This window comes from Leptopilina heterotoma, unplaced genomic scaffold (assembly GCF_015476425.1).
Source record: "Leptopilina heterotoma isolate Lh14 unplaced genomic scaffold, ASM1547642v1 Lhet_90, whole genome shotgun sequence".
Taxonomy (NCBI): Eukaryota; Metazoa; Arthropoda; class Insecta; order Hymenoptera; family Figitidae; genus Leptopilina; species Leptopilina heterotoma.
Genome location: NW_025111194.1, coordinates 301,637 through 325,958, shown reverse-complemented (window position 1 = coordinate 325,958; position 24,322 = coordinate 301,637). Strand labels below are relative to the sequence as shown.

General features: G+C 27.4%; 6 protein-coding genes across 6 annotated transcripts in view; 2 read left to right on the top strand and 4 right to left on the bottom strand.

Annotated features, from left to right (window-relative positions):
- Nucleotides 1-103: 103 nt before the first annotated feature.
- Nucleotides 104-24,322, bottom strand: part of LOC122511903 — a 28,151-nt gene continuing 3,932 nt past the window's right edge. Inside the window, exons 2-8 of the mRNA XM_043627471.1 lie at nt 16,803-16,897; nt 2,190-2,291; nt 1,256-2,031; nt 695-846; nt 487-558; nt 353-410; nt 104-205 (exon numbers count right to left, since the gene is read on the bottom strand). Of these exons, the coding sequence (XP_043483406.1) occupies nt 104-205; nt 353-410; nt 487-558; nt 695-846; nt 1,256-1,354 (483 nt within the window). The 5' untranslated portion in view covers nt 1,355-2,031; nt 2,190-2,291; nt 16,803-16,897. The remainder of the gene's footprint in view (nt 206-352; nt 411-486; nt 559-694; nt 847-1,255; nt 2,032-2,189; nt 2,292-16,802; nt 16,898-24,322) is intronic.
- Nucleotides 4,774-5,461, top strand: LOC122511854. Its single transcript, XM_043627375.1, has 3 exons — nt 4,774-4,995; nt 5,071-5,166; nt 5,259-5,461. The coding sequence occupies exons 1-3, from the start codon at nt 4,860-4,862 to the stop codon at nt 5,339-5,341; spliced, it is 315 nt and encodes a 104-aa protein (XP_043483310.1). The 5' UTR covers nt 4,774-4,859; the 3' UTR covers nt 5,342-5,461.
- LOC122511853 lies at nt 5,772-6,457 on the bottom strand. Its single transcript, XM_043627374.1, has one exon. The coding sequence runs from the start codon at nt 6,386-6,388 to the stop codon at nt 5,843-5,845; it is 546 nt and encodes a 181-aa protein (XP_043483309.1). The 5' UTR covers nt 6,389-6,457; the 3' UTR covers nt 5,772-5,842.
- Nucleotides 6,513-7,724, bottom strand: LOC122511902. Its single transcript, XM_043627470.1, has 2 exons — nt 6,676-7,724; nt 6,513-6,529 (listed from the first exon to the last, which is right to left on the bottom strand). Exons 1-2 carry the CDS (start codon nt 7,691-7,693, stop codon nt 6,513-6,515), a joined length of 1,035 nt encoding a protein of 344 aa, XP_043483405.1. The 5' UTR covers nt 7,694-7,724.
- On the bottom strand, nt 10,435-12,411 carry LOC122511850. Its single transcript, XM_043627371.1, has one exon. It carries the CDS (start codon nt 12,386-12,388, stop codon nt 10,529-10,531), a length of 1,860 nt encoding a protein of 619 aa, XP_043483306.1. The 5' UTR covers nt 12,389-12,411; the 3' UTR covers nt 10,435-10,528.
- Nucleotides 16,862-23,879, top strand: LOC122511848 (cartilage oligomeric matrix protein-like). The gene is made up of 10 exons (XM_043627369.1): nt 16,862-16,961; nt 17,116-18,939; nt 19,019-19,092; nt 19,249-19,303; nt 19,770-19,903; nt 20,398-20,770; nt 20,953-21,306; nt 22,528-22,761; nt 22,997-23,506; nt 23,718-23,879. The coding sequence occupies exons 2-10, from the start codon at nt 18,858-18,860 to the stop codon at nt 23,795-23,797; spliced, it is 1,896 nt and encodes a 631-aa protein (XP_043483304.1). The 5' UTR covers nt 16,862-16,961; nt 17,116-18,857; the 3' UTR covers nt 23,798-23,879.

Here is a 24,322-nt window from a genome sequence, read left to right as displayed (position 1 = left end):
TTTAATAGAAATTACATATTTAATTTACATATCTTTAATAGAAATTACCGAAAATAATATTAAAATACGTTTTTTTTTTCAAAATAAGAAAAAAAAATTTTTTTCACAAATTACGTTCAGTGCGTGTTTCTTCTTTTTGGCTTTTCCGTTTTTTATAAAAAACAGTTTGTTTCATTTTATTAGATTTTTTGGCGACAGTAGAAATCTAATAAAAAGAGTAAATTAAATGATAAATTATTTCACTAAAATCTCGAATTTAATTAAAATTAAAAAAAAATGAAATTTAATAAATTTTGTCATAATAATTTATACTTAATTAAATACAAATGATAAAATTTCACTATCAAATTACCTTGTCCAAATTTTTTATTTGCTCTCCTTCCATAACATGTTCTTTTTTGCTTTCAGGGCTAATTAAAATTGAAATTTCATAATTATAATTCCGAATTTTTCAATTTTGTATTTTTATTTAAATAATAAGTTTACCATTTAAAAGTTTTTATTTCCTTCACTCCTTCTGGCATTCTGCAAACATTGAAATGTCGTGTGTCACCAATGCTATACAAGAAAATATCCAAAACAATAAATATAAATTTATTTATTACCTATATTTATTATTAAAAATTTCAAAAACAAAACAATAAAAAATATTTTATTCGTTAAGGGAATTTTTTTTTAGTTGTTGACTACTTACTAATATTCGTTAATATCTAAAAGTTTATTTCTTGTTAAACAATCGTCGATGAATTCGATATTATAAACAATTGGATATTTGTAGCAAAACTTCGACAGAGTGAAGGTGAGAATAAGTTCATCAGGTTTTAGTGTAACTTCTCCACCATTGCTCTAAAAATTATTGCCGCCTTATTATAAAAATATTAAATTAGTAAATTGGAAATAAAATTTGTTTCAATTTAATTTATAATTAATTAAGGTAGAATTCACAATTTTTTACGACGATTTACGTTGTTTCTATTAATTTATTAACTAGTTGTTAATTAATTATTTAATTTATTTAAATTAATTATTTATTTATAATCTAGTATTTATTTCTAGTTTAGAAATTAACAATAGCCAAAAAAAGCGACTGAGATTATTTTGTTGATCAGAGTCAATATATTGTCGTAATGTATTTTTATTTTGTCAAAGAACTGATCAATATAATTATTTTATAAAATATCTAGCTTTCGCTTTATAACAAAGTAAGACCTTTTCGGTTTTCGAGAATCAATTTTAATAACACTGAAATATTTACCTCAATTAGAAATATATACCGAATTAGCAAATTATCTGATAAATCAGTCAAATGAAATTGCAACGGCGTTCCATTTGGACGGACAAATAAATAGGACATTGTTTACAAATTATTTTTCTTATATATTTATATATATTATATATACATATATAAATTAAAAAATAGAACATCACAATAACAAGTATTTTTTTACATTTTTTTGTAAGGTTAGGTTATTATATCCAAACCTTGACAATCAGGGTTGAGTTAGTGCAATAAAATTCAACGTGTATTGCATATATCCGGTGTGAACGAACCCTTAAACTTTCTGTACTTCGGGGATTCACCAAAAGCTAATTAATAACCAAAAGCAAAAAAGCCAGTACTAAATATTAAGTAAATCTAAAAAAAATTGTTAAAATGAGGGTGAATAATTTTTTTTTGCTAAACTCTGCAAAATAGCGGCGTGAAGAGAGAAATTGCCAACGCTTTGAAAAAGGCGCGAAATTCAAATGAACGCATTTATATAATAAATATTTTATTCAAAATTCATTTTAAGCAACAATAAATAAATTGAAAAAAGAAATCATTTTCAAAAAATCGCTTTCAAAATTATCATTTTCAGAAAAATCATTTTTAAAAAAATAATTTTTTTTTTCATCGGCGTATAATTTATGATTTCTTAGAAAAAATCTAGTTTTGTAAGTAATTGTACAATCCGTCTAGTATTGGAAGTGAAACTGCACAATAATAGTAAGTATTGCCCTCCATTGTTATGAACTCATCCACACAGGTTCCTGTTTATTTTGAAAAAAATAATTACCAAAATTAATTTTTTTCAATTAAAAGTTAATATTCTATATGTTTACTATTTATTAACAGTATTCTTGTATTTTAAAACTATGTAAAGAATCATAAATAAATAATATTAAATTAATAAAAAAAATTTTATTACCTTTACCCGTCGAAATTCGATTTCGAGCAGGAATCATTGTACTCAAATAACCAACGCATTCGTAAAAACCGGGATGCCCTTCCACTTCTTGTGTGCAAAATTCTAAAACAATTTTTTAAATATATATTCTTTTTATATTTTTTATTTATTATTTCTTTTCATTTTATATTATTTATTATTTTTGTTCTCATTTATTATATTCATATTATTTATTAATTGATTTTATTTCATTTTTTATTTCATTTCTTTAAACTATTATTAATTAAATTAATCTATCCGGAAAAAAATTTTTTTTTCAAAATAAATCTAATATTTAATGTGTATGTTGAATGTATTTTTGAAAATTAATTTTTAAATTGAAGTATTTTTTGAATATTACACAATTGAAAAAAATTATTGAATGAAAATAAATTTTTAACGCTACCTGCAGCTTCCTCTTCATTTTCAAAATCATATACATCGTAACATTCACAGTTGTAGTAAAAAATTGATAACAAAAATAAAATAACAATTAAACGCATTTTTTCGTCCAAAATGATTTTTTTTTTTAAAAATGTTAAATATATCAGTAATGGAATAAAGTTTCTACTAAACACTCAATTATTATCTGTTTATTACATTAATTAGAATTTTTCGAAATTCGTAATTTTTATACCAGAATCGAGAGACAATAGGAATAAAAAAGAAAGAAATATTTTAAATATCCAAGTTTGAATAAATTAATCTAGAATCTAGTTTTAATTGAATTAAACTTTTAATTGAATTTCATGTATTCTTGATTTAATTTTTTATTGTCCGGAATAATTATTCTTTGCAATTGTTTCTCATAAAATATTCATAATGAATAATTTTTATCTGAACAACATTTTAATTTCAATGATATATATTTTTTTAATTTTATAATTACACTTAGAAAATTAAAAGGAAAAAATGGGAAAAATAAAAAAATTTAATTATTTAAAACTGTTAAAAGTTAATAGAAAATTTTTTTAAAAAATGTCTCACTATTTATTAAATATTAATTAAAAGTATAAAATATTATTTTTTGCATTTTGCAAAGCATATTTATAGTATTTAGTAATTATAATAAAATATCTATAATTATTATAAAAAATTTCTAATTTCTATAAAATAACAATAATAATTTTTATAAAAAAATTAGATAATAGCTATTAAAATATAGTTGTTAATAAATTAGAGTTATATAAAGACCACATTTTTTGCTTGAGTTATTGCAAATAACAAAGTCTGTAAAATATTTAAATTTAAGGAGATTTCTTTTGTTATTTACAACTGTATAAATATGAAAATTTAAATTCAGCTCAATTGTTCGCTATAAGACTGGAAATATTTTTAGAAACAAAAAATAATATTCACGAAAAGAATCTTTTAGATTTTTCTCTATTTTTTGCAAAATTTCGTTAGTCGATTGTTTTTATGATTAATTTTTCTTAATACCATATATAATTATGCATTTTTTCACTACTCTTTTATTTTTCTCTGCATTTTATTGCAGTTGCATATCACTGCCAGACTTTGAATTCTATGATGAAGAAGAAGAAGCAGCTCGTGAGTAATTTTTTTCAAGTGTTTCATCATTTAGCATTATATGGTTATATATATATATATTTTTTTTTTTGTTTTTAATTTTAATGTATTTTTATTATAATACCTATAAATTTTATTTTTTTTATAATTTTATAATAATATTTTTTTTAAATATATTGAAAAATACTAAAAAAATAAATTTATACCACATGTAGGCGAATGCACAAAAAATTCAGAAGAAATGCCAGGTTTTTTCGAGTGCAGGGATTACATATGTCCATTTTTTATTACTGACAGAATAAAAGATGGCGAAGGTTGGTAAATTCTTAATTTTCGAAAAAATTAATTTTCAGTATAAAATTATATGTAATTAATATAAAAAAGAATTGTTTTAAAAAATTGTTCTTAATAATTTATTACAGAATACTGCATTGAGGAATTTATTTCTTATGATGGTAGCGCTTTCTATTACTGTGCAAACTCTCTGCCACAATTGAAGCAATGAAATAATAATTGTACGATTTTACGTTCGTTTTTATGTCAGGTATGCAATTTTGCCAAGAATTAATAAAAATTTTAATATAGAAAAAAGTTATTTCAAAAAATCCAAAAATTAATTTTTTCAAAAATTAAAAAATTTATTGAAAAAAATTTTTTTTTTAGATATTTTTGAAAATTCTTCTGTCTGATTTTTGGTATTCGTGACCGTAATACACCTACAAAATTTTATCAAAATCCGTCAAGACGTGTAAGAGAAAATTTGTCCACAAGAATCGGTGACACACACACACACACACACACACACATCCGGACATTTGTTCCTCTCGACGAATTATATATATACTACACTTGAAAATTTGTAAAAATAATTGATTCTAAAAAATTCAGAAATCGACATCACTATAAGGCTTCCTTTAAGAGGAAGCAAAAAATGGAAAAAATATTAAACATTTTTTTTAATCTTCCTTCGTGATGCAAAAATAAAAACATTAAAATAGAAATTCGACAAAAAAACTAACTTCATCAACAAATAATAATATTGTCAAAAATTTAAATATTATAAAAAAAATTACAAACATTACTTGAAATTAATTTTCGAAAATAAAAAACAAGAAAAAAATCATGCGTCTAGTAATTATTCTGATAATTCTCAATATTTTTTACTTAAACTCAGCATTGAATTATAACAAAAGTGGATATTCGGATATCTTCGATAGTGAAATTAGTGAAAAATACGAAAATAAAGAAGAAGCAGCTAGTGAGTAATTCTTTTTTTCCAGTTTTTCATTATATGATTTAAAGAGTTAAAAATTAAATTTCTATTCCATAATAGTGAATTGCACAAGAGAGGTAGAAGGATTAAATTATTTCGAGTGCACGGGATATGAATGTCCAATTCCTATTACTGACAGGATAAATCAAGTCAAAGGTTGGTAAATTTTTCATTTTTATAAAAAAAAATACATTTATACTGAAATTATTATATTTAAATAAAACAATGTTCTTGATAATTTATTACAGATTATTGTGTTGAGGAAGTAATTCGAGATGATGGTAGCACTTACTATTTTTGTGCATTTGAGATTCCAGAAATGAATAATTAAATTATAATTATTTTTATAATTTTTTCACTTAGAGAAAATAAAATAAAATTTGCTATAGGAACATATTTTTGTGTCAACGAAAATATTTGATAATATTACAATTAAAATAAAAATCTTAACATGAAAGCATCATAATAATAAAATAATTATAAAAAATTATGTATTATTTTTTCAGTTGAACTCTCATATTAGAAAAATATATATTTTTTATGATTATCGTATGAGATTTTATAACGATTTTTAGTTGCTTGCTTTGTGCCATAAATAGCTTATCATTCAAAAATATTAAAAATATTTAAAAAATTTGTTATACTTTCTTTATCATTCGATAGAAGTTAAGTATTTGAAGTAAGAAAATTATAATAGAAATTCGACGAAAAAAAATATTTTTGTCACGCATAGTTGATATTTTTAAAGATACACGTAAAGACTCAGCAAACTGATTATCATAATATTGTAAAAAATTTAAATATTGCTATTAACCAAAAAATGAAACGTAACTTAATTTTTTCCTCGCTTCCACTTGGCAAAGAGCAGTTCAATAAAAAATAAAATTATCGATCCAACATAACCAGCGATCAAAATTCCGATGAGCAGGAATAGAACCTTTCGCATGTCATCTTTTTCATCCCATTTATGCAAATTACCTTCTGGCCCGATATCTAATTGATGCGAAGTTGTGTTCGGTACCATCTTCATTCTCCACTTCTCCAATAGTGCAAATTCACACAATAATCTGTAGATTCGATGAAGTTTCTCAACATACGGTGATCCAGGTTCCAAAAAATAACCAATTCCCACAGAAATAATAAACTCTGGAACAATTTTTACGATATTTTGTTTCATGTGAAATCCGACAAACAATTCTGCTTGTGATAATCTCATAATGCATGTTATGTTCTTGTAGTTTAGGAGCAATTCAATACATTCGCTTTGGGTGGTTACTCGCCCTTTTCTCACCCATTTTTTCATGTCATCGTCATCGACGATTTGAGGCAACATCACTATTTTACTTAATTCAGAACTAAATTGAAGACCTGTGTTCATTAAATCATTGAGGGTATTTATCTCCCTCTCCTCTTCCAATCGAAAATTGAAATCAGTCAACGAAATCAAGATGTTGCAGGAATAGTAAAAATAGATAATCAAGAGACATCCAAAAATGATTCGTTCATTTAACTTCTTCGGCTGAGAATTTGACGCAACTCCAAATAAAATTTGAATCACCAATGTCCAGTTCCAAATTGTTTCTTCGAATTTGAAAATTTTTACAATAATCCAGCTGAGCATTGTAATCAAGAAAGTTAACAGAATTGAAGAGTAAAAGGTATTACCGATTGAAATTGAAAAATTCTTCGACTTCAAAGTAGGAGCTATTGCAACATAGTGATCCAAAGCAAAAATTGTATTCTCAAACAATTCTTTTTTGCATATACTTCTTGATGTGGTGCTCGTGATCGTAATAAGTTGAAGTCTATTTCGTTGAATTGCAGAATTAAAACCTGTAAGCTTTGAAATATTACAGCCATAATGACCAAAATCTTCAGCGTTAGATGGTAAAAAACTTTGTCTGTAATTCATTATTGTAGCAAAAAATTTGCCAACTTCTGCATCTGGACCAGAAACATCAAATGGATGTTTCGTCGAATTTCGCTTCAACAATACATACGGTGGTCGGTACATAATTCCCACCTTCAGTGGATATCCATTTAAGTTTTCAAGTTTGTTTGGAAACAATGGTGTCTTTTTGGAAAAGGATTTTGCTTTATAGAAATTAAGAAACGGATTCAGTCGATGAATCGTAGCTCGTCCTCTGATAACATCGAGAATTGTGACGTCCAGGAATAAATCTCGCCACATTTTTAGCAAAAATTTGTCGTAATTCGAGGTTTGATTGGAATCCAAGTAGCGAACAATTAGACATTTTGGTCGAATACGAACAGTCGATAATTGTTTAACAAATGCCATTATCTCTTCTGTCCATTGAGTGTTGTTTTTATTTGGAAACTCGACAAGAATAAACAACGTAGTATCTCGTGGATTGCTCAAAGAATACCATTTCTCAAACTGATGAATTTCTCCATTAAGATAGAAATCATTGAAATGTAGGATTGGAATATTTTCTTGAAGATCTTGAATAATTCTTGGATTGTCTGCGTTTTCATAGTTACTTATTAACATGATCTGGTAAATTCTAGGATCATTTTTTATTGTTTCTATGACTAGTTGAGACCATTTTAATGTAATCTCTCCTTTCTTTCGAACAATCTTAGAATAAGTTGAAAGATTCTTTTGACGAATTTCAAAAATCGTTGTAGTGATTAATAAAAGCAGAATAAATTGTAACCTCATTCTTTGTACTATTCTACTACTTCAATTTCTTAAAATTTAAAAAACTAAATAATATTCTAATTTTTATTATTAATTTTGAGAACCAAAAATACTATAGTGGTGTAAAACTAACTGCATTGAGTCAAATTCTGAGTATTTTTTTTTGTTTTATGTTTGATTCTTCGTAGCTTAGCAATAACAATTTGCAAGAATTAAAGATTTTTATCTATTGATTTATCAGAATTCAAGGTTTATGACAAGTGGAAAATTATTCTCCAGAAGTAATATAAGTAAATTACTTTATACTTTAATACAGTAGTTTATGTAACTGCAGCAAAAAGTATGATAACCTTAGATTTAACTAATACTTTAATTTCTGGTTATCTAATACTTTCATTTCCGTCTCTTTTCCATCTTACCAAGAACCAATTCGACAAGAAATGTAAGAATTGATGTAAAATAACCAGCAATCATTATGCCCAATAACAAAGATTCTATCTTCCAATCATCAGCACTGTCATCTAAATTATAAAATTTATCTTTCGTTGCGATACCCAGTTGAAGATACCTAGTTGCATTCGGTTTTTTCGAGATTTTCCATTTTTGCAAAAGTCCAACTTCCTTCAATGATCTGTGAATTTGTTCGAATTTCTCGACATACGGAGATCCTGGTTCCAGAAAAAATCCAGTTCCTACAGATGCAAAATATTCTGGAATGAATTTTACTAGATTATTTTCTTTATAAAATCCAGCGAACCATTCAGCATGTGCCAATTTCATAATGCAAGTTATGTTCTTGAACTCGACAAGAAATTCAATACACTCTTCCAATGCTACTACTCGTCCTTTTTTCACCCAAGCTGTAAAGTTATCTTGGTCGAAAAGTCTAGGCAGCATTTCATTTGAATTTATTTCTGAACAGAACTGAAGACCGCTTTTCATTAAATCATCAACGTTGTTTAACTCTTTTTCATTATCTATTCGAAAATTGAAATCCGTCAGAGATTCCAGAATGTAGAAAGAATAATAAAAATTCACAAGAAAAAGGATTGCGCAGAAGACTCGTTCTTTTATTTTCGAAGGCCGTAAATCTACTGCGACTCCAAATAAAACTTGAATAATCACCGTCCAATTCCAAATGAGTGCGTCAAACTTGAAGATTATCATCGTTATCCAGCCAATTACTGTAATCAGTAGAGTTAAAGCAATGGAGTAGAAAAAGGTTTCTCCAATAGTCACTGAATATTTCCCTGACTTTAGTATTGGAGCAACTGCAACATAGTGATCTAATGAAAAAATTGCATTCTCAGTTACTTCCTGCTCACACATTCTTCGAGGTAGTGAAGTAGTCACACAAATAAAACGGATTTTCCTCTTTTGAGCCAAAGAGTTGAAACCTGTAATTTTTTTTACATTACAAGAAAAAGAACCGAATCGTTCTACTTCTGATGGTACCAATACTTGGCTGTAATTCATCATTTCGGCGAAAGTGTGACCAACTACTGAATCGGGTCCAATAATATTAAAAGGATGGTTTGTCGAATTGCGTTTCAATGTTACATAAGGTGGTCTGATGATATAAGCCACCTTCAATGGATAACCATTCAAATTGCGAAGTTTCTGTGGAAACAGTAAAGTTTTCCTAGAAAACACCTTTCTTCGGTAGGAAATAAACGGATTCAGCCTGTGAATCGTAGTTCTTCCTTTAACAACATCGAGAATTGTTAAATCCAGGAAGTAGTCATTCCACATTTTTGTTAGGAATGTTGTGTAATTCGAGGTTTGTTGGGAATCCAAAAAGCGCACAATTAGACATTTTGGTCGAATACGAACAGTTGACAATTGTTTAATGGATGCCATCATCTCTTCTGTCCATTGGGTATTGTTTTTGTTTGGAAATTCGACAAGAATAAACAACGTAGTATCTCGTGGATTGCTCAAAGAATACCATTTCTTAAACTGATGAATTCCTCCATTAAGATAGGAATCATTGAAATGCAGGGTCGGAATATTTTCTTGAAGATCTTGAATAATTCTTGGATTGTTTGCATTTTCATAGTTACTTATTAACATGATCTGATAAATTCTTGGATCTTTCTTAATTGTTTCTATGACTAGTTGTGACCATTTGAATGTAATCTCTTTTTTCTTTCGAACAATCTTAGAATAAGTTGAATGATTCTTTTGATGAATTTCAAAAATCATCGTAGTGATGAATAGAAACAGAATAAACTGTAACCTCATTCTTTATTCTATAAACCAATTTTTATTATGATCCTGAATCCAAAAATGAAATTGGACAACTAATTACTTAAGTTAAAATAACAAATTAATTTAGTTTTACGAACTCAATTTCTTAAAACTTAAAATAAACCTAAATAATATTGTAATTTTTATTATTAATTTTGAGAACCAAAAATACTATAGATTCACTATTCACTATTGTAAAACTAACTGCATTGAGTCAAATTCTGAGTATTTTCTTTGTTTTATGTTTGATTTTTTGTAGCTTAGCAATAACAATTTGCAAGAATTAAAGATTTCTATCTATTGATTTATCAGTTTTGAAGGTTGATGACAAGTGGAAAGTTATTTTCCAGAAGTTATAAGTAAATTACTTTAGTTTAATACACTAGTTTATTTTTCTGCAGCATAAAGTATAAAGATTTATCTAATATTTGATTTCTGGTTCCTTTCATCTTATTGATTGGAAATTTGACTATATAGACAACAATAGTATGAAGTTTGTGAACAATAATATGAAATCGAATACTCAGGTAATCAATGACTTTAAGCTTTGGCAATTGAATTGAACATTTATCAGTAGACTAATAGTTCAAATTCTTAATAATACCTTCAAACCGTTTGAAGTCTCCGTCTCTTTTCTCTCTTGCCAAGAACCAATTCGAGAAGAAATGAAAGAGCAGATGCAAAATAACCAGCAATCATTATCCCAAACAACAAAGATTGTATCTTCCAATCATCAACACTGTCATCTGAATTATGAAATTTATCTTGCGTTGCGATACCAAGTTGAAGAATCCTAGTTGCATTCGGTTTTTTCGAGATTTTCCATTTTTCCAAAATTCCAACTTCCTTCAATGATCTGTGAATTTGTTCGAATTTCTCGACATACGGAGATCCAGGTTCCAGAAAAAATCCAATTCCTACAGATCCAAAATATTCTGGAATGAATTTTACTAGATTATTTTCTTTGTAAAATCCAGCGAACCATTCAGCATGTGCCAATTTCATAATGCAAGTTACGTTCTTGAACTCGACAAGAAATTCAATACACTCTTCTAATGCTAATAATCGTCCTCTTTTCACCCAAGCTGTGAAGTTATCTTGGCCGAAAACTCCAGGCATAATATTTCTTGTGTTTACTTCTGAACCGAACTGAAGACCGCTTTTCATTAAATCATCAATGTTATTTAACTCTTTTTCTTTATCCATTCGAAAATTAAAATCCGTCAAAGATTCCAGTATGTGGAAAGAATAATAAAAATTCACAAGAAAAAGGATTGCGCAGAAGACTTGTTCTTTTATTTTCGTAGGTTGTAAATTTACTGCCACTCCAAATAAAACTTGAATAATCACCGTCCAATTCCAAATGAGTGCGTCAAACTTGAAGATTATCATCGTTATCCAGCCAATTACTGTAATCAGTAGAGTTAAAGCAATGGAGTAGAAAAAGGTTTCTCCAATAGTCACTGTATAATCTCCTGACTTCAGTATTGGAGCGACTGCAACATAGTGATCTAATGCAAAAATTGCATTCTCAATTACTTCCTTCTTACAAAGTGTTCTAACTAATGTAGTGGTCACACTAATAAAATGGACTATCCTCTTTTGAACCAACGAATCAAAGCCTGTTATTTTATTAACATTACAAGAAAAATTACCAAATTCTTCGTTTTTTGATGGTACCAATACTTGGTTGTAATTCATCATTTCGGCGAAAGTGTGACCAACTACTGAATCGGGACCAATAATATTAAAAGGATGATTTGTCGAATTGCGTTTCAATGTTGCATAAGGTGGTCTGGTGATATAAGCCACCTTCAATGGATAACCATTCAAATTGCGAAGTTTCTGTGGAAACAGTAAAGTTTTCCTAGAAAACACCTTTCTTCGGTAGGAAATAAACGGATTCAGCCTGTGAATCGTAGTTCGTCCTTTAACAACATCGAGAATTGTTAAATCCAGGAAGTAGTCATTCCACATTTTTGTTAGGAATGTTGTGTAATTCGAGGTTTGTTGGGAATCCAAAAAGCGAACAATTAGACATTTTGGTCGAATACGAACAGTTGACAATTGTTTAATGAATGCCATCATCTCTTCTGTCCATTGGGTATTGTTTTTGTTTGGAAATTCGACAAGAATAAACAACGTAGTATCTCGTGGATGACTCAAAGAAGTCCTTTTCTGCAAATTCTGAATTTCTCGTTTTAAATAGACCTCGTTGAAATACAAGGTAGGCAGATGTTGTCGTAAATCTTGAACAAATCTGATATATTTTTTCGCATTATTACTCAGAAGCATAATCTGGTAAAGTTTTGGATCGTTTATTAATGTCATTATGACTTCTTGAGACCATTCTGATTGGTTCTGTCGTTTGTTTTCGATGATTTCAGACTTTGTTATATAATTCTTTTGACTAACTTCAAAAATTAGTGTTGCTATTAAAAGGGTAAAGAGTATTAGCAGCTTCATTCTGTATGTTCCCTACGACTATTGAAATGTTACACCAAGTTGTATTGTTATTATTCCTTTTGTTGTGTGTTTCTTTCTTTGTAGCTTAGTAACGGCAAGAAAGAATGTTTTGTCTATTGATTCACTAGAAGTCAAGTTTGATGATAAGTAATACGTCATATTACTGCATTTTACAATCTCTAAATTTCAATCAGCAATAAGTAAAGAACATTAATTTGAAAATGTTTATACTAACTTATTAGAATAAGTAGAATCATGATAATTAGTCAATTATGCATCCAATTTTAATAAAATGATCACCTCTGCTTCCATTTAACAAGTATAACTTCAACCAGAAAAGAAATCATTGATGTTAGATAGCCGACAACTAGTACCCCAATCAACAGAGAAAGTATTTTCCACGCTTCATTCGGTATTTTTTTGACTTTCCATTTTTTTCAATAGCGCATATTCCGTTATTGATCTGTGTACTTTACGCATTTTTTCCACATATGGTGACCCAGTCTCTAGAAAAAAGCCAATTCCCACAGACATAATAAATTAAGGAACAAATTTTACCAAATCATATTTTTTATAATATCCTGCGAACCATTCAGCTTGTGACAATTTCATAATACAAGTCACGTTTCTATAATCGACTAGAAATTCAATACATTCCTCGAATGATAATATTCGACCTTTCTTCACCCAGGCTGTGAAATCATTTCGATTAATGATTGAAGGCATAATTGTTACAGAGTTTATCTCCGAAATGAATTGTAGACCACTTTTTATTAAATCATTCAATGTTTTAATTTCCTTTTCTTTTTTCATTCGGAAATTAAAATCAGTTAGCGATTCGAATATATAGAAAGAATAATAAAAATTCACGATCAAGAGGCAACTGAAAAAGATTTGTTCCTTTAATTTTCTCGGATTGAAATTGACTCCAACTCCAAACATTAATTGAAAGATTACTGTCCAATTCCAAATTGTTTTCTCAAATTTGAAGACTTTGATGACAATCCAGCTAAGCAGCATAATCAATAAAGTTCTTCATCTACTGTGCAAACATTACATCATTCAGTCGAATTGTTGGTATTTCTTTTGTTATATGTTTCTTTCTTGGTATCTTAGCAACTAAGAAATTGTATTTTGTTTATTGATTTATTGCGTGTCTTTACGTAATCTTTTTAAAAATTTGAAATAAAACTATTAGTGCTAATTGATTAAAAAAGTATTACCTTATTTTGTAACGCTTAAATGTCAATAAATATTTTAAAGTAATGATGATTGCATTATTTCTTTAAAAGTTTAAAGTCAACAAGAATTGCGGTGGATAAAATGTCGATCGAATTTTTATAAAATGTTCAATAATTTCTGTAAATGTGTTTGAAATCAAACGAAATCAATGTAGAAAAGTGTTGGAGCAGAGAAAGTGTCTTTGAAAGCTATTCGAATGAATTATTAACAATCCCATCATACCTTCTAAGATATTAAAATCTTCGTCTTCTATCCCACTTGTCAAGAACCAATTCAATAAAAAATGAAACAATTGACGCAAGATAACCAGAAATCATTACTCCAATTAACAAAGACAGTAATTTCCATTCACCATCATCGTCCGAATTACCAAATTTATCTTTTGTTGCGACATCAAGTTGAAGAAACCTAGCATTCGGCATTTTTACAACCTTCCATCTGTCCAAAAGTCCAAATTCCTTCAATAATTTGTGAATTTGATGAAATTTGTCAACATACGGAGATCCGGTTTCCAGAAAATATCCAATCCCCACTGAAATGATATACTCTGGTACGAATTTCACGAGATTTTGTTCTCTGTAAATTCCTGCATGCCATTCTGCTTGGGATAATCTCATAATACAGGTTATATTCTTATAATCGAGAAGAAATTCAATACAATGGTCATAAGTGCTCACTCGACCACTTGTAACCCATTGGGTAAAATTATCTTGTCTGATGGCTAACGGTAGCATTGTTAGTTTATCTAATTCGGAACTGAATTGAAGACCACTGTCCATTAAATCATTCAGGGTATTGATTTCCCTTTCCTCACCCATTCGAAAATTAAAATCAGTCAACGACACCAAGATGTTACAGGAATAATACAAATTTAAGATCAAGAAGCATACGAACAAAATTCGTTCCCTTAATTTTCTCGGTTGCGTTTCTATTGAAATTCCAAATAAAATTTGAATTACCACTGTCCAGTTCCAAATTGTTTTCTCAAATTTAAAGACATTCATGATAATACAGCTGAACATTGTAATCAACACTGTCAGCAGAATTGGATAATAAAATGTTTCTCCCACAGTAATGGAAACATTGTTCGTCATAAAAATTGGAGTAATTGCGACATAGTGATCTACAGCAAGAATTGTATTCTCAATCATTTCTACCGGACAATTTTTTTTAGACGTTGTACCAGTTACGCCAATGAACTGAATTTCATTTCGTTGAACAGCAGAATTAAAACCAGTCAATTTCTTTGTATCGCAAGAATAAATTCCAAAATCTTCAACTGTTGACGGTGTCCACAATTGTTCGTAATTCATTACTTGAGCGAATATTCTTCCAACTTCCGCATCTGGACCAGAAACATTAACTGGATGATTTGTCGAATTCCGACTCAATTTTATGTATGGCGGACGGTACATAATTCCTACTTTTAGTGGATATCTGTGTAAATTTCGAAGCTTATTTGGAAACAATGGTGTTTTTTTGAAAAAGGGTTTTGCTTCGTAGGAATTAACGAAAGGATTCAACTGATGTATCACTGCTCGTTCTTGAAAAACATCCAAAATTGTGACGTCTAGAAATAAATCTCGCCACATATTTTGCAGAAATTTTGCGTAATTCGAGGTTTGTTGGGAATCCAAAAAGCGAACAATTAGACATTTTGGTCGAATACGAACAGTTGACAATTGTTTAATGAATGACATCATCTCTTCTGTCCATTGGGTGTTGTTTTTGTTTGGAAATTTGACAAGAATAAACAACGTAGTATCTCGTGGATTGCTTAAAGAATACCATTTCTGCAGATGTTGAATTTCTGCTTTAAGATAGGAATCATTGAAATGCAGGGTTGGAAAATTTTCTTGAACATCTTGGACAATTTTGGGAGTACCTACATTTTTATTGTTACTCAACAACATGATTTGATAAATTCTAGGATCATTTTTTATCGTTGTTATGACTCGTTGAGTCCATTTTGATTGAATCTCTTTCTTTTTTATGATAATTTCAGACCTACTGAAATTCTGACCAATTTCAAAATCCGCCATAATTAAAAAAATGAAGACGACAACTTGCAGCTTCATCATTTGTATCTATAAATAATATTTTTAGTGCAAAGATTGTCAAAATTATTTTTTTTATTTTTGCAAATATTTATCGTAACAGATAAATGTCAATGTTTTTAATAATTTTTTAATAAAAATTACATTAATTTATTCTACATTTACCTTATTGTTGCACGGTTGTTCAAACTTTACAACAAGCTGCATTCTGATATTATTACTTTTATTACAAGTTTGTTTCCTCGTAGCTTAGCAATGACATTTGCAATAATGAAAGTTTTTTCATCTATTGATTTATCAGAGGTCAAGTTTCATAATATGTAAAAATGGTAAAAATACATATTTGCTGATAAAATTTACAATCTTTGAAATTCAATCAACGACAAGTATGACACTTATTCAGGTAATAGAGGTTACCCTTTGTAAAACTCATAAAAACGATAAAAACTTACGAATAAGAAATATTTTTTTTTACTTTTCAAATAGAACTTTAAAAGTAATTAAAATTTTCAAATCACAAAATTTTAGACCTTTTGCACTCGTATTAAATTAAAACAACTATTTATTAAAAACAAAAATATTATTTATATAAATTTTTTTTGCAAGAATTCAATTATTTTCATAAATAATCAAATTCTTTGCTGGAATTCAATTATTTTCAAAAATTTTAACAACATTCGTGTAAAAAATTCAATTATCTTCATAAATAATAAAATTCTTCTAAAAAATTTAATAAAAGTTAAAGGTTCCCAACCCTGGGAGTATTTTCGCTTTGTTTCGCCGTGTTTACAATGAGAAACAAGGAGAAATTTTTTCTCCATAAACTCGTAAAGAATCTACCAAGATTTATTGATGGGGATTTTTTAATTATCTAATTATTATTATTCCAATATTATTAATTCAAAATAGAGCAGGAAGAAGAGAAATAAAGTTATTTGTAAATTGTAAGGGTGCGATCCCATGTGAGCAGAATACGTCGACCGAAAGCAGAAAATCATGAGAGTGAAAAGAACAACAATATCTATATATCTCTTTTGCACTCAAGATTTTCTGCTTTCGGTCGACATATTCTGTTCACATGGGATCTCACCCTAAGTTAAGAATTGTCTACTTACCTTTACGTTTTCTGCGTTGATATGTGAATACTCCTTAAATTTGCTTATGTCACGTACACACTGTCTCATTTTTCATATTTGGAATTGCACGCTTCCTGCAACAATATAAATAACAATATTTGTGTAAAAATAGAAATATTTCAGTTATAGTATTAAAAGGTATATAAAATTTTTTAATATACAGTTTTTCAGTTTTATTCATTCTATTCAGTTAATTTATTATTTATAATAAATAAATTTATTTCTAAAACAAATGAAAAAAGAACATAACCTAAAAATGCATATGTCGGATTCATTGTTACGATTGTTACAGATCAACAATGGATAATAAAACACGATTCAAGTGGATAATTCGAAATTACAAGAAATCAGTTATTGGAGATAAATCGCTTAACTCGCCGACATTTACAATGCAAAATTTTCCCTATAAGCGTTGGTTTTTAAATGTAGATAAACTTTACATAAACGATCACGTTTCCGTAACGGTTCGTTCAATGGAGTCCTACGAGGAGCATTTATTCAACTTTACCATGAGTTTGTCAATAATGGATTCATCAAATCAGGAAGTATCAACTCTAATCAACAGATATACAGGAAAATTTGAAGCCAAATGGTTTAAAATCGGTTTATTGGACCATCGACACCTCCTTGACAATTTAGTCGAAAATGATCTTATTTTCGTTTTCGAAATAGACGTCAGTTTTGTTTGTTTAGAAATCACAGCAGGCAATGTAAAAACAGAGCAGGAAAATAACGATAACAGTTTTTTAAATGACAAAACATTCAGTGACGTAACTATTCACATTGGAAGAAGAAAAATTTTCGCACACAAAATTATTTTGTCCGTGAAAAGTAAAGTATTTCATCAAATGTTTTTAAATGAACCATCATTGGATAAAATTAAAATAAATCCTACCCAAGTAAATTATGAAGATCTTATGAAAGTTCTGCGATATTTTTACACAGGGAAAATTGAAAAATCGCCAGAATCAGCTACTTTGGATATTTTAAAAGTTGCACATTTGTACGAAATTGGCGAATTAAGGGATATTTGTTCAAAATCACTGTCAACGAATATTAATTTCGATAATGTGATGAATACTTTGATGGTCGCGGATAATTGTCGGGCAAAAACATTAAAAGAAGCGTGTTTGACAAAAATTCAATGTAATTTTGAAAAGTTTCGAAATTCCAAAGAATTGGAACAATTGACAAAAAGTCACGCGCATCTTCTATTAGAAATCATTAAAGAATTGCCAATAGAAAAAAAATCAAGTCCATTAAATGAAAATTTCCAAGAATTTAATTACAGTAGTTCGAAATTTTCAAGATACTCCTAAAAGTTTCCAATTTCCAAAAGCGAAAAATTTCTTCTAGAAAGTTTGTATATTTTTATTTCTGTGTTTGAAAAACAGTGTTTAAAAAAAAGTATATTTTGTTCGTTAAATATTTGTCGATATTTATAAAATGTAAAAAAGAGTTTATTTAATATTTGACCAAGTTTGTTTTCTGCTGGAAGCTTATCAGAAATTCAAGGTCAATTTTTCATTATCTCGGTCACGAAGGATTAAAGGAGATGCGAATTATTATCTTAATTTTTAAAGAAAAACACAACATTGCAATTAGAACCGTGTAAAAAAATGTTTTGTTATCACTAAGATCGAAACTAAATATATAATCAAGTCATTGATTGTCTTAGATTTTCTGTTTATTTTTATATTTTCGTAATGTAATGTAATTTCTATTTTGTATTTATTTTTGTCTGTTTTGACTTTAAAACTAAAATGTATTCATATACAGTAAAAATAATATTAATGAAAAAAACAGTTGTTTGTCTATTTGACTATAAATAATAGTTATTGTTTTATCAGTAAGGGATTAAAATCTTTGATCTCGGAAGATAATCCGATAAGAATGTGGTTACTGATGCACTTCCTATATAAAAAGACGTTAATTCGTTTCCTTATGTCACTAGCAGTATTAAACTTGAACTTTACGTTTGAATTTTGAGAAAATTGTTTTTGAAAAAAATTGAAAGGCTGTTTTTAATTTACAATGAAAGAAGTCACGACGCTTGGCGTCTTACAATTGGCTATAATTTTCTCTCTTTCGATTCCTCATGTTTTTTCAAATACAGGTATTTTTCTTTTTATAAAATCAAAATATTTAATTGATTTTTCACTTATAAATTTTTAAAAAAATTTTTCTACTTACAGATTGCACAAAATGTCAGCGGTACGAGCCGCTTTTAAGTAATTTGGCGTTTTTGGATATTCGATTTGAATTAGATGTGAGTATAAATATTTTCCATAAAAAAAAAATATAATAATACAGTAAAATTTCGAAATAATTTATTAGTATTTTTAAGTATTAAATTATTATTTTTTATAGTAAAAAAATAAGATTTTCTATGAAATTAATTTTATGTCAATTTTTCACATTCCAGACTTATGAACTTTTGAATATTAGAAGTTTATTAAAAGAATGTGCTTTCTGTCAAAGTGAGTAATTTTTTTTCCATTTATATTTCATTGCAATTTTGAAAATTGTTTCTAATGTAAAAAGTGTTAACAAATTTTATAAAGTCAACAAATTTTCCTTTAGATTGAAAAAAATTTTTTTAACAGATTGAAATTTATTTCAATCAAGAAAATTCGAATCGAAAAAACAAAAAGTATTAAAATTTTTTTTAAAATACGGAAATTAAAATCAAATAAATAAAATCAATTCAAAAAAATTGTTTCTAATCGAGATAAAATTGATAATAATCTATTGAAATTATTTATTATTTAAAGTAATTAATTAATAATTAAGAAAATTTCTGTTGGGATAAGAACATTTTTTTCTGCAAAGTAAAAGATTTCCGAGGATAATTTTTTTTAAATTAAAAACCGAATTGTTTTCTTTTAAATATTTAAACAATTTATAACTTGAATTTCAAGATATTAATGTTAACGATATTTTCAGGTATTATAAACATTGAAAATCTCAGCTTTAACAGTTTGAAGAATGTAACCGGAAATATTTGCCCTGGAATGCTTCGACAATGCGACGAACACGCCAAATGCATTTCAATCGGTTTTAAGCAGTATTTATGCAGGGTAATGAATTTTTAATTATATTTTCTCTTTTCTTACACTTATTAGACTTTATTTATTTATAAAGAGAGTGAATTTCAATAAAATTTCTCAGAAGAATTCAATTATTTTGAAAAATTTTGATTTAATTTTTTATGAGGATTGGAATATTTTTATTACAGTTTTTATTAAATTCCTCGAAAAAATTCAATTATTTTCGAAAATTTCTTGACATTAATTTAATCATTATCAAAAATGTTAATAACATTCTTGGTCAGAATTCAATAATCTTTATAAATAATAAAATTCTTCTAAAAAACTTAATGCCTAATTTAAAGAATTTCGATAAAATTCTTTGTCAAAAATTGAATTATTTTAACAAACAATAAAATTCTCCGAAGGAGAATTGAATTATTTTAAAGAATTTTAATAAAATTCTTAGCAAGATAAATTAATTAAATTAATTTTAAACTCAAAATGCAAAAAGAAAGGATGTGATGATCGAATTTTATTTTTAGTGCATGATTGGATGGGCGGGAAACGGATTTAAATGTGGATTAGACTCTGATCTCGATGGCTATCCAGATAAGGCTCTCAATTGTTGCTCGCGAGAATGTCACGTCGACAATTGTCCAAATATCGCGAATAGCGGACAAGAAGACGCCGATGGCGATGGAATAGGCGACGTTTGCGATCCGGACGCCGATAATGATGGCATTGAAAATCCCCATGACAATTGCTGGCTAAATGTAAATCCAGAACAGCAAGACGAAGACGGTGATAAAATTGGAGACGTTTGCGATAATTGTCCAACAATTCCGAATCCCGATCAGGAGGACACTGACGGCGATGGTGTTGGCGATGTCTGCGACCCCGACATGGATGGCGACGGTATTTTTTATTCAAAATTCACGCAAATCTCTATCAATCTCTACCTGAATCTCTAAAATTAAATTAATTAATCTCTAAATGATGCAATAAATAATAATAATTAATCATTCAATTGATTGGAATAATTAAAATTAGAAATGTGAATATAAATTAAGCGAGTAAAAAAAATTATTTTTCCGTAGAAATAATGAATCCTGACGATAATTGTCCGAAAGTGAGTAATAAGGATCAGAAAGATACGGATGGCGATGGAGTCGGTGACGCTTGTGATAATTGTCCATTTGTAAAGAATCCAGGCCAGGAAGATGAGGATGACAATGGAGTTGGCGACGCTTGCGAAACTGGAAAAGACACCGACAAGGATGGTATTCAGGACGACTTTGACAATTGTCCAAAAGTTCCGAATGCAAATCAAAAAGACACTGATAAGGATGGTTTAGGCGATGCCTGTGACGATGATATCGACGGCGATGGAGTTCCCAATAATGTTGATAACTGCATTTTCGTCTACAATCCTGATCAAAAAGCAACACACGGTGAGAGCATTGAATTCGCAAGAATTCAATTATTTTCATAATTAACCAAATTCTCCGCAGGAATTAAAGAATTAAAATATTTTCATAAATAATAAAATTCTTCTGAGAAATTCAATTATTTTCAATACAATTTTAATAAAATTTCTATTGGAAAAAATTCAATTATATTCAAGATAATTTTAATAAACTTTCTCTTACAGGTACAATTATTTTTAAAAGATTGTAATAAAATTTTTCTATGCAATTCAATTGTTCTCAAAACTTTTTAATAAAATTTGTTGTAAATTCCAATTATTTTCAAAATTTTTAATTAAAATTATTTTTAAAAAAATGTAATTATTTAGAAAAACTCTAATAAAATTGTTTAAAAGAATTCAATTTTCTATGAATAATTTTAATATAATTTAATAGAAAAATCGTTAATTACATTTAACAAATTTCTACAAATAATTGAATTTTTGCAAAACTTAAAAAAAATAAGTGGATTTTTGAAAAGAATTTTATTAAAATTGTATTTAAAATAATTGAATTCCTGTGAAAAATGTACTATTTATTGATATTATTGAATTCTTTCGAAGAATTAAAAAACAATGTTTAAAAATAATAATTTAATTTTCCCTGGAATTCAATTAAAATTGTATTTAAAATAATTGAATTCCAGTAAAAATTTCATTATTTATGAAAATAATTTAATTCTTGAACTGAATTTTATTAAAGTTTTTTAAATAATTGAACTCCTGTAAAAAATTCAATTTTTAAAAATAATTGAAATTTTCGAAGAAATCAATTAAAATTGTATTGAAAATAAGTGAAATCCTGATAAGAATTTTATTATTCATAAATTAACTTTTTGCAAAGAATTTTATTACAATTATTGAAAATAATTAATTAAAGAAAATTAAAGAATATTTATATAAATTCTTAAAAACAATTCAATTATTACAAAGAATTTTAATGAAAATCTTGCCAAGAATTAGATTATTTTCAATACAATTTTAAATACATTTTCTCGAAAGAATTCAAATATTGAAAAAAAAAATGTTGATAAAATTCTCGAAATGAATTCGATTATTTTCAAATCTTTGCTATAATTCAATGATTTCCAGTACATTAATTTTAAAATTGAAAACGTTTTAAAAGAAAAATTATTTAAAAAGTTGGAAATTTTTTCAAGAATATTTCTTTTCTGATTATTTTCCTATTTTTCTAATTTCTTATTAGTGAACACGGATATTGGTGATGCTTGCTGGAATGACAATGACAATGACACCATCATCAACAGTGTCGACAATTGTCCAAATAATAGTGACATACATGCCACAGACTTCCGGAAAATTAAGACTATCGATCTGGATCCAACGACTGGTTCCGGTCAGGCGAATCCCAAATGGATTATCAATAATCATGGCCAAGAAATTATTCAAACACTCAACAGCAATCCCGGCATTGGCATTGGTTTGTAATTTTCTTTTTCAACCTTTTCAATATTTTATTCCCTATTTGTAAGAAATAGGAAAGGATTTTGCAAAAGTAGAAAAAATTGTTTTTTCTACTTTTGCAAAATACTTTTCAACTTCTTACAAATAAGAAATAAAATAAAAAATAATAAATATTAAAATAATAATCTTCATCTTTAAAAAAAATATTATTACCAAAGTAAGTACATATTCCATTTTTTTCCAAAATGCAGGAAAAGAAAAATTCGACGGCATCGACTACGATGGAACATTTTACGTGAATACAAAGCAGGACGACGATTTTATTGGTTTTATATTCTCGTATCAGAGTAATCGCAAATTTTATGTGGTAATGTGGAAAAAGGGAAAACAACAGTACTGGATGAATAAACCATTTAAGGCGTACGCCGATCCGGGAATTCAGATAAAATTAGTCGATTCAAAAACAGGACCTGGACCAATGTTACGAAATAGTTTATGGAACACAAAAGGACATAAGAATGAAGTAAAATTACTTTGGCATGATCCAAAGAAAATTCCATGGAAAGAATTTACATCGTATCGATGGGAACTCAATCATCGACCAACCATTGGTTTAATAAGACTGAAACTTTATAATGGAAAACAATTAATTGCCGACTCGAAGAATATTTATGACAGTACATTGAAGGGAGGAAAACTCGGTGTCTATTGCTTTTCGCAGGAAAATATTATTTGGTCGAATATTAATTACAAATGTCGAGGTGAGAAAACAAAATTATTTAAATATAATTTCAATTGACAAATATGAGTAAATAAATTATTATTTTTATTAATTTAAAATAATTTCGTTCAATAATAATTAAAAAAATAATAATTTAAACTTTCATACTTTAGTTTTGTCAATTTTAATTAATTTAATTTTAAATCCTTCATAAATTTTTTTAATTATATTTTTACTTAATATTTTTGCAGAAACTGTGAATAAGGAAATTTATAAAGATCTGGATCCTAAATTGCAGAAATTGGTTCAAATGGAAGAGGATCATTATTAAATTAATAATTAAATATAATTTAATACTTCATTAATCATTAATCGTTAAAAATCATATTTAGCAATAAGAAAAGTAAAAATGTGATAATACTGTTAAAAATATTGAATAAATGAAATTTTTTATTAAACTATTTTACTGTAATAATAATAATAGGAATAATCATAATAACAACAAATAATATTTATAAAAAAATATAAAACTTTTAAAAATTAAAACTTATTTTTACTTATTCTTATCCTTTGCGTTTTACATAAAATTTTTAATGCGAAAAAATCTCACGTGTAATTAATATAAAAAATTTATTAATAATGTAAATAAATTCCGTTTAATTGAATTTTTTAATTCTTAATAGAAAATCTTTAAATTTCATATTTTTGTTTACATCGTTGAATTTTAGAGAAAATGTTACTTTTTTGGGAAAATTGTGTCAAACTCGTAAAATATTGAAGTTCTAAAAGTTTATTATCAGATAAAAAGTGAAGTTATTTTATATAAAGACAATAATGCTTTTTTTCAATAATTTTC